We start from the raw sequence: 10,919 nt of genomic DNA, 5'->3' as shown, positions 1-10,919 counted from the left end.
TGTTTTTTTCAGGGCCAGAGTTGTGAGAACTAAATTGAAAATGGTTCTGGTGGAATATCTGGAGAGTTGTATTTCCCCACGAGCCCAAGTGCATTTCAGGCAGTGATGCCTTGGCTCCTGTAGCTAGGCATCTGTTGGAAAAAGGTCTCTTGCTGTGTGTCTTGCTTGGCATTAGGTTTCACCTGGGCTGAGGGACCCTCAACCTCTTCAGTGTCTCTCATTGTCGAGTATGGACTGTGCTGTGTTCACAGAAGGTGTAATGTGGTGCCTACGTTAGAACAGCCTCTGGGATATCAGGGTTTTAATTGTGCTTTGTCACTTTGCAGAATTTCTTAGAGGACAGAGACGTGTTCATTTGCAAATGAAAATAGTGATTAAGATGATGTTTTCATCTGTTTGTGGTGACTCAAGGTCTGATAGTAAGTACCCAATAATGGAAGTACCTACCCTGAGTCCTGCCAAACTGAGTGATCACAATGATAGGTAAAGTCAACTACAGCTGTTTAATAGCTTAGAATAACAACTCCTAAATACTTCCAACTTTCAGAGCTGCTTGTTGAAAACATGAACTATTAGGCCAATTAATCTTTTGATATAAGCATTAATAGATCATAGAATCATAGAATGGTTTGGATTGGAAGGGACCTTAAAGATCATCCAGTTCCAACCCCCCCTGCCATCAGCAGGGACACCTTCCACTAGACCAGGCTGCTCCAAGCCTCATCCAGCCTGGCCTTCTCAAAGCCTCATCCAGCCTGGCCTTCAACACTTCCAAGGAGGGGACATCCACAACTTCCTTGGGCAACCTGTTCCAGTGTCTGACCACCCTCACAGTGAAGAACTTCTTCCTAATATCTAATCTAAACCTCCCCTCTTTCAGCTTAAACCCATTTCCCCTTGTTTTGTCATTTACTGCCCTTATGAAAAGTCCTTCCCCAGCTTTCTTGTAGCCCCTTCAGGTACTGGGAGGCCACTATAAGATCTCCCTGGAGCCTTCTCTTCTCCAGGCTGAACAGCCCCAACTCTCTCAGCCTGTCCTCATAGGAGAGGTGCTCTAGCCCTCGGATCATCCTGGTGGCCTCCTCTGGACTTGTTCTAACTGGTCCATGTCTTTCTTATGTTGGGGGCTCCAGAACTGGACGCAGTATTCCAGGTGGGGCCTTACAAGAGCGGAGTAGAAATACTCACTTACTTGATAGAATGTTTTTGACTTAGAGTCTAACAAAGCAGTGGATTAATGATTTGCCTTCTCTTTTCTTTTTTTCTCTAGTGCAACAGAATGGAGTACGACACTGCACCTACTCAGCATCAAGGAAAAACCTGTATATTAACAAAAATACAAAAGTTATCTGTCAGGGTTTTACAGGCAAACAGGTAGGTATAAGAACTATTTCTTCTATCACCCTTTGAGTTCAGAAAGCTAGTTGGCCAAAAAAGTATAACAGCCTATAAAAGAGATTATATACTGGCTTTACCTGTGTTGATAGGAAGCTGGACTTCATGATCAGGAAGGTCTCTTCAGCACTTCATTTTTTTTTGTGGGTTTTTTTTTTTGTGGGGGTGGTTTTTTTTGTTTGTTTTGTTTTTTTGTAAATTCAGGAGACAATTTTTTTCACTCATACACAAGCTTAAAACTTGGTTTTGAGTCATCTCTGTTACATTACTTTTGATTTTTGTTGTTCATTCTTAAACTTTTTTATTGTATACAGCTGAAAGATTTTTTTTTTTTTTTTGTAAAGGGAGATTTGCAAAAAACTACATAAGCCTTATCATTTTAGAATTTCCTCATTCACAAATGCCTTTGAATGTCAATGTCTGTGAATTGAATTTCTGTTTTTATTTCAGGATATTTAATAATTTTGCTCACATTCACTCTTTTACACTTTTGCAAGGGAAGAAGACTGCTTTTGCTGGAACTATCAGCTAGTCATGGATGAAAATGCTAATTTCTTCTATTTCATTATAGTGTTTGTCATCTGTCAGACTCGATGTGGAAAATAAAATGTGGCTGCTATGTCTGCAGGTGTGTTAGCAGCACACAACAAAATATCCTTTAGTGTGCAACCACAGCGCTCTGATTTAAAAGAAAAAGCATAGCATATTCTGAGTGCATTTAAAACATGGTGATGCATTCTTCAAAATAACTGATTGTATATATATAGTGAAAACTTCCCTTCTCATTATAAGTTTAAGTGCCATAAATTGCCTTCAGAATTAAAGATAACATCATCTTTTTTGGTTCATTTTACTTGCTATTACATGCCTTTTAACTTTACTTATTTTCTCTCTCCCAGGGCACCTTTCACAGCCAGCAGGCATTGGACTATGGTACCAATTTAGTTGGAGGAATTTCTCCAGGGAAAGGGGGAAAAACTCATCTGGGTCTGCCTGTGTTTAATTCTGTGAAGGAGGTAATTTGCAGCAGTGAGTGGAGGGCAGACAATTTAATGCTGCTGAAGGGCTCCTTATTTCATTGCTCACACTGAAGAGACAAACATTTGAGCCATGGATGTCACTGTGCAAGGAGTGAAATAGAAGTCTTGTAAAAGAGGGAGCATTCAGTGTGGTCAATCATGAATTTGGCTTCCACTGTGAAGTTCACAGAGTCTGGATGCACTTATTTTATGCATGCAACTAAATTCTGATTGATTCTGGTGTGAATGATGAATTTTTAGCAAACTATTATTTAAGGGTATTTATGGTGGTGTTCATGGGGCAGATCCTTTCCAGACAGTGGTTTGTTCTCAGTTCCCTAGTTGTGCTGTATGCGTCTCATCTTCAGTGAATTTAACATTTGCTTTGATTATAGTAAATTAATACATGGCCCTTTACTTAATTTATGCCTGTAAATTGACATATTTTAAGTGACTAGTTGTCAAATGTTCTCTTTGGCCCCACTAAATGCCTGATAGCTTTTTTTTTTTGTTATGTCCATTGTAGGCCAAAGAACAAACTGGTGCTTCTGCCACTGTTATATATGTACCTCCTCCGTTTGCTGCTGCTGCGATCAATGAAGCACTCGATGCAGAAATGCCCTTAGTTGTGTGCATTACTGAAGGTATTCCCCAGCAGGATATGGTTCGGGTTAAACACAGACTGCTTCGGCAGGATAAGACTCGACTAGTGGGCCCAAACTGCCCTGGAGTCATCAATGTAAGTGACTTCTGGATTTGCTCCGAGGTTGAACCATTCTTAGTGATGGTTTGAATGTTGCATCTGACTTCTCCAACTCTTTCCTTAGCCTGGAGAATGTAAAATTGGTATCATGCCTGGTCACATTCACAAGAAGGGAAGAATTGGTGAGTTTTTGAATATTTATGCATCATCTAAAACTAAAGTTTGGTACTCTAGTGTCCCTGAAGACAGTTCACATGCTTTTTAACAGTGTGTCTGTCCTTCAGTTTGTATGTGAACTTTGCCATTATCAATGCTGAAGGCCAAAATCAGTCAGTCTACCATAGCAGGCACTGAGTGCTCATGGTAGAAGCAAAGAAATTGGAAGTTTCCTTAGGTAATAAGATTGACTTAGTTTCCTTAACACTCTCCTTTGAGGCTACCTCCATTTATCTTGGGATTTGAGAGCTCTAAGCTCTCCAATGCTATTCCTTCCAACAGCTTGGCTCCAGAGGACTAGGATCCTACACCTAGTAGCAGCTCAGTATTATAGCAAAGAGAAGAGGTTGCAGGCAAGTTTCTAACATGATAATTTAGACAACTGTACCGTGGCGAGTAGAAGTGACAAATACACCCACTTCTCAGCAGAATTAAGGTCGGAAAGGCAGTGACTTGTTCCTAATCATGTGTTAATTACGTGCCCTGTTCCATGCAAGTCTCTTGTCCTGACTTCTGTTGGTTCCTTGTTCTAAGCTATAGAAATAACAACTTGATTATTTGTAAAATAATGCTGTTCAGGAGCTATAAAGAAAATTCTTCTAAAATACACATTTGTACTTACATAGGGCTTCAGAAATGTTGTAGAGAGCATGTGCTGCTCTTATCAGTCAGCACAGTAAACAGTTTAACTTGAGCACGGTAACCTTTGCAACATTCATTTATTTATTTATTTTTTGGATGAAAAGTGTGTTCACTGTGTGAAAATCTGTTCAGCACTCTTGAAATAGGTGGACTCGGTGCAGTTTTTCTAACACCAGAAACTCTATCTATGCTACTTAACCACTTCTGACTGGAGAATAAGCTGTACCTAGTGAATACTGGAAGATGTGTTAACACTTGTAGCACACCTCCAGCTTTCAGAAGTACCTGTAAACCTGAAATTGAAATACCAGATGACTGCAATTTTGCCCTGTGTAGGTGCCATCAAGACACTGCTCTATGACTGTCAGAGGTAGCATGAACCAGTGTGACCCTGACCTCTCTTCTGAATCCAAGTTCTGTTGAGATTTTCTAAGTATCTGCAAGAAATGTCTTGTAGTCACAAGATACTAGAGTCTGAATACAAGGAACATCAAGTGCAAAAGAATATTTTAAATCCCGAATCCAGTTGCCCCACCATTGACTAGATGATGGTGATCGAAAGATCAGGGAATACAAATGTAACTGCCATTCTCCCAGCTTCATCTAACACTCTGACCTTTGGTGGTATGTTCCCCAGCTTTCTATTACTGTGAGGCATCCAAGAATCATTTGATGGTCTTGGGATGCAAGCTGTAAAAACAGCCACAGTCTTTGCACCTTAATCTGTAGCTTCTGTGAGGCAATAGGAAACAGGAAGCCCTTTGCAAACATAGCAAGAAAAAAGACCTTTGCTAGTAGACATCTGTGCTGTCCAGCAATATAAACAGTGGATAAAACCAAAGTTGTTAGTCTAGTGGTATATTTTTTCCTCTGTTCATGCAATATACTACTTATATTCCTTGTTAGATGGCTTGAAGTAGATGGAAGATGATGTCTCTGTTTGCTGGAAACCTTCCCTCTTGTAGCACTAACAGAAATCTTGACTTGGAAAGATGAACAAAAAACCCATGTAAATATTTTGCCCCTGATCTAGGCTCTGTATTACCTTCCATCATGAATTTAAAACTAGGGTTGTGATCTTTTGTAATACTGTAATGTAAATGCTGAGAGCGTATTACAGAGCAGTGAGCTGCAGCTACAAACACCTGAATAGTGATAAGTTGCGTTTGTGCAGCGTATTTCTGTTCAGGAGGATCTCTGGTGTGTCTGACCTTACTGGAGATGTGATTAATACAGAATTCTTTTTTTAACTGCTGAGCGTGCAAGTCTGTTTCCAGCTCAGTGCATCAGCTACAAGACAAGAAGTATATTCTTCAATTTTGTTTGTAGTTTTCTTTCCTGGTAAAGTTGTAGCGTGAGGAATTACGTCTCAGCCAGTATGACTGACTTTCTGGGCAGGTTTATTCTGTTGACAATTAAGCATTAAAAAATGTCAACCAAGAAATAGGACAGATAGACTCTTATGTTGAGTTTTCATGTTTTGGCAAGAATGGCTGGATAACCTGGCATCTCATGTTCAGTTTATTAAGGTGATTTTCATGAATATAAGAACAGCTGCCTCTAGTCATGCACTTAGCTATGTTAGTATTAAGTTTATCTCCTTTTCTTTCCTGAAGGTATTGTGTCAAGATCTGGAACCCTGACATATGAAGCTGTTCATCAGACAACACAAGTTGGATTGGGGCAATCTTTCTGCATTGGTAATGCATGTTGCACATAGACTAATCTGCTTTTTCTTTACAAGAAGAAATCCAAAGTAATTTCTTTTTGCAAGAAGTTGCTGAATGGCAATTATGTTGAAAAATGAGATCCCTATGTGCTGTGAAGAGTATAACCCTTCTCTGTTAGAATTTTCCCATCAGCTTAATAAAAGTCTAAAAAACAGCTTTGAACAAAGAACTACCGGCAAATATTATGTCAATTTGGAAACAAACTTTCCAAATAAGTTAATATAAAGGGATAGGGCATTCTTAGGCATTTAGTTGGGTATGTTAAGTACATTCATTTTTCTTACAGCAAAATTCTAGAGCTTGGTCCTGCTGTGTCTTATGTGCCTCTGTATAAGGCATAATATTTTGCTGATGGTTTGATTGGTGATTATTCAGATATCAAGGTTTTCTGTTAATCATGTGGGAGATATTTGGAGCAGAAATTTGGCAGACACTGACTTGGGGAGATCCTTCAGAGCTGCTCCTCTTATGAGCCTTTGGGAATATTCAGCATGCTGAAATGTACTTTGAAACTTTTATTATAAATGCTATAATATCATTATGTTGACTTAGTATTTTTTTTCCCCCGACCCCCCCAGGGATTGGAGGTGATCCTTTCAATGGAACTAATTTTATTGACTGCCTTGATGTCTTCCTGAAAGATCCTCATACTGAGGGGATCATATTGATTGGGGAAATTGGAGGAAATGCTGAAGAAGATGCAGCAGCATTCTTGAAAGAAAATAATACTGTAAGTCTTAAAGAGCTTGCTTCTGGACACCTTGCTAGTTAACCAGCTTCTTTTGCCAGTTAGCCAGCTTCTTTTTTTATGTCAAGGAAAACTCTGTTCAGTCTTTGATCTCTATTTACAAAAAAACAAACAAACAATAATATTTTTATTAAAGAGAAAGAGTTGAAATTCGGAGCTTTATCCAGATAAATCTTTCCAGATTGCATACATAGATAAATCCTTTCCAGGTTTTTCTAACTGGAGAGCAATGTTAGCTTTAGATTTTTAGTTCTGTAATGATATTTGTAGTGAACATTCTGGTTTTTGTAATATACCTGGCTCTGTAGAGTGGTGTTTTATAGTTTCTGATTGTTTATGATGCTTATGAGGAGTGAAAGTATTCCACGCTCCTCAGACTCTTGGTTCTGTGTTATCTGAGGTTTGTAGCTGTTTAATAACTTTACCTGGCTAGTTGATATTAAAAAAAAAAAAAATAAAAACATGGCATCTGAAATTGCATTTCACCTCACTCTGCCCCCCACACATAACACAGTACCTTTTCTTTCTTCACAGGGCCCAAATGCCAAGCCAGTAGTGTCATTCATAGCTGGTCTGACTGCTCCTCCAGGCAGGCGGATGGGTCACGCTGGAGCAATCATTGCTGGTGGAAAGGGTGGAGCTAAGGAGAAGATAGCAGCTCTTCAGAGTGCTGGTGTTGTTGTCAGCATGTCTCCTGCTCAGCTAGGCAGCACCATCTACAAGGTTTGTTGCTTGGAAATTGGTGTACATACTCATCTGGAGCAAGAAGATACTTTTGAGGCATTATGAGCTGGGAGTACATCTTTTACTCAGATATTCTGTGAGGGTGACAGAGCCCTGGGACAGGCTGCCCAGGGAGGTTGTGGAGTCTCCTTCTCTGGAGACATTCAAGACCCACCTGGACGCCTTCCTGTGTGATCTCATTTAGGTTCCTGCTCCGGCAGGGGGATTGGACTAGGTGATCTTTTGAGGTCCCTTCCAATCCCCAACATTCTGTGTTGCTCTGAACTTGGTTAAACAAGAACTCTATTGACTGAACAAGTTGCAGTTATTACTTAGATAATACGTGCATGTAGCTTTATGTAATGTTGTCTTTATAGAAAAGTAAACATGGCAAAATAGAGAAGAGATAACATTTTGCTTTCAAGTGTGGCAGCTTGTTGAATTGCAGTTTCTGGATGCAAAGAACCTGAATTAATTTAAAATATGAAAACATGCTTTGAAAGTCTGGTCTTTGAGGAAGGAAAGCCTTGGCATATAGGTCTGTCTAGTTTAAGTACTAATTCAGAATTATGGTTGAATACATACAGCTGAAAAATTTATGTATGAAATAGAATATTTGAATTTTTCTTAATTCATGTCCAAAAAAAGGCATTGCTTCATAGCTAGGCAAAATGCATAATTCAGCTGTGCTAGGTATTTTTTTTTTCCTGTGGTGACTGTGTAGTATAACATCTTCACAGGCTGCTGTGGGGTTCTTCTCTTCTTTTGTTGTGTTTTTTCCTTTACTAAAGTGAAAAATCTTTACTTTGTTGCTTCCCTGGCTTGAATCCTTCACTGTAAGGATTCTACTGCTGTTCTTGTGCAGAATTAGTGTTTTTCAAGCCTGTTGTGCTGTGCCTGGGAGGAAATGGTTCCTTGAGAGCATTGCAATCTGAGCAAAGTGCACCGACTGCAGTCTAGCACTGCTGGTTTTTCATAGCTGTTTTGTTAACGTGAGGTGGGAGAACACTTACCCACCTTTTCTCCAACTTGCACACATTGTGCATTTTATATTTTAATTTTTAATTCCAAAAATCAGATTTGCTAAGATAAATACAAAGAAATTTAAAATAGAATAGTAATAGAAGCCTTTCCTCCCCCCACCCACCCATAACGTTTATGTGCTATTTGCAGGAGTTTGAGAAAAGGAAGTTGCTGTAAGAGAAGACACTTTGGAATACTGTCTCCAAAACATCAGTGCAGCACCTGGCCTCTGCTTATCTTTTGTCTGCTGATCTTCGGTTGCCCAAATGACTGACACTAGTCTTTTGAATTTGACTTGGAAGCCATAAACCTCCTGGCTAAACCTGTTTTGATGTCTCCTTGGTTCAGACATGATCACCTCATTGTAAATCACAGCAAATTAATAAATCTACTACTAAATCTGATGCATCTTTTGAATTCCTGAAGCACAGCCATTTCTTCAACCACCATAAACAAAACAATCAGCCTTGAAGGTCTGAATCTTTTGTAACTTAAGCACTGCCCATTTTAAGGTAAAGTCGCTTATAGAGCTGCTTCTAAGGATCAAGGCACTGACTTTATGCACATATCACACTTCACTTTATTTTTAAAAAATCCAGTCTTACTTGTTTGTTTCAGGTGTGTTTGTTTGAACAATAGGCCAAAGTTTCCGTCCCTTAAACCAAAGCTGCTGGATCTGAAGGGGTTACTTATTGATCCACGTAGCTGGATATGCCTGAAGTCCAGACTTTCTTTTCAAGGCTGATGAGCCATGCACAGTGTGGTCCTCTACTGTCAAGGAATTCCGTTTGTTGGGTGGAGAGATGGAATTTTTATTCACAAAAATGAATCTAATTTCCCATGCAAATATATATTAAAAATTGTAACTATGAAAGTGATTTGGTCTTTAGCTTGCATTACCTTAATTTCCTCTTTATTGTAACTATGATTGCATTGCTTCTGTGTTCTGAAATCTTAATAACATTGGGACATAATGAAGGAGAATTATTATTCTCTGGAAAAGAATGTAATAAGGCATCTTTCTTGTTAACCACTCCCAGCACTGTATTAGAAAGCCCTTTTTTTTTTTACCTTGAAAGTAGCCCAAGCACTGTGCCTATAAATGAGTGTTATGAGTTTTATCAAGATGAACTAAAACCAAGATTGCTTTCTTTATATAGAGGACTGAAAGTTCATGTAACCTGGCACTTGTCTAAAGCTAACCTTGTGTTGCATAAAGGTGCTGTTACAAAAACTCGTGTCTGTTATTTGTTTAAAACTGATCTTAAGTTTTCTTACTCAAATGCCTGTGGAATTTCTCTTCCTAATGCAAGCAGTGAGCAGGTGTCTTGATGTTGACATTTACAGTTCCTAGAGCTAAGCCCTGATGAAATGCTTCAAAGGACAGGTCCTATCTCTGCTGCACTGAATGTGTATTAATGTACCTCATACATGGTCAGGCACCAGTCAGATGATACAGGTCTTAGGCCACAGAGACCAGATGTTGTATTATTCACCTTGGTATGATTTACTAAAATGAACCTGACATCCTGTCACTAGACACTGGCCACCCCAGTACTGAGTGGTCAATCATTTGATAAAGCCTATGATGACAGATAAGTATTTTCTTACTACATCTGCTCAGTTTCTGGTGGTGCCTGATTTAATCTGGAGTGAAAAACTGAATGGTGCCCTTTAAATAGAGACAGACCAGCGCTAACGTGTCTCAGTCTGTGTAAGAGTGCAGTCCTTCACCAGTGAATGTCAGGATATTGCAGGTTGTCTTCTTATAAACTTGCTAATCAAAGTAACTCATCGTAGTGGTGGACTTCTCCACAACACAAATTTTGGACATTACTGTGATAGTTTCACTGGGCATCTCAGTGAAATACCTGAATTTCATCATTGCCACCAGGTTATAAAGAATGACCTTCCAGGACAGTTGAGGTAATGTAAGTTTCCTGCTAGGGATTGCTCCATGGAACCTCTTTGAGAGGCACCAGCTATTTTAGAAGACAGCCATACACTCCAGTGATCATTGTCCCCTGAGAAAGTTTCCTTGTATCTTGTAATTAAGAGGATGAGTTTACAAATACGACCTTGATTCTAATGTTTGCAGCAGTCACATGGTGTAGCACCTTAGCAGCTGCCTGGGTCTGTTCAAGCCTGGGGCAGCAATCTGGACTAGCCTGGAAGTGAGCATCACCTAAGGATGGGGAAGAAACCTGACCTTGTCTGATAAAGGCTTAGTTTGCAGTTTTCTCTTGCTCCCTAAAAATGTGCACTTGACAAGTATCATCAGAGCCTCTTACATTGCTCATGACAATGTCTCTTTGGAAAACATACATCTGTTTAATACCATATGTACTTGTGAATAAATATTTTGAGTAATCTGATCTGGAAAATTGTTCATTTATTTATTTTTTTATAAAGGCAGAAGTTTAGTGTTGAGCCTTACACACCTGTTGCTACTGTTTTTATGTGTCTTTGAGTCCTCATTAAATTTTGTAAAATAGTCCTTTTTTTTTTCCTTGATTTAGACTTGGCAATGATGTCTGTCCATAAATCACTTGTACTGCTGAGGGATAACTTCTGGATGTTCATTTTGGTTGAGGGAATTCATCGCCACACTGATTTTCTTGAACAAAGAGAAGAGGATGCAGATCCATTTCATGTTTTTTTTCCTCTTAACTGGGCAATATTTGTCTTTGAGTGATATCCAATACTCTCACTAGTAGGTG

General features: G+C 39.2%; 1 protein-coding gene across 1 annotated transcript; it reads left to right on the top strand.

Moving 5' to 3' along the window:
* The first annotated feature begins 476 nt into the window (after positions 1-476).
* On the top strand, positions 477-10,019 carry SUCLG1 (succinate-CoA ligase GDP/ADP-forming subunit alpha). The gene is made up of 9 exons (XM_010166631.2): positions 477-483; positions 1,271-1,374; positions 2,295-2,411; positions 2,941-3,153; positions 3,242-3,299; positions 5,592-5,675; positions 6,284-6,435; positions 6,988-7,176; positions 8,350-10,019. Exons 1-9 carry the CDS (start codon positions 477-479, stop codon positions 8,374-8,376), a joined length of 951 nt encoding a protein of 316 aa, XP_010164933.2. The 3' UTR covers positions 8,377-10,019.
* The last annotated feature ends 900 nt before the right edge of the window (positions 10,020-10,919 follow it).

Source organism: Antrostomus carolinensis, unplaced genomic scaffold (assembly GCF_000700745.2).
Source record: "Antrostomus carolinensis isolate BGI_N321 unplaced genomic scaffold, ASM70074v2 scaffold1134, whole genome shotgun sequence".
NCBI classification, from domain to species: Eukaryota; Metazoa; Chordata; class Aves; order Caprimulgiformes; family Caprimulgidae; genus Antrostomus; species Antrostomus carolinensis.
Note: the sequence above shows the minus strand (reverse complement) of the source record. Positions and strands in the feature narration are given on the sequence as shown.

Bases quoted from the DNA above. Each gene is read 5' to 3' on its own strand.
- SUCLG1 (XM_010166631.2), top strand. The intron at 3,300-5,591 runs GTGAGTTTTTGA...TCTTTCCTGAAG, and splicing joins TCACAAGAAGGGAAGAATTG to GTATTGTGTCAAGATCTGGA. The intron at 6,436-6,987 runs GTAAGTCTTAAA...CTTTCTTCACAG, and splicing joins TCTTGAAAGAAAATAATACT to GGCCCAAATGCCAAGCCAGT.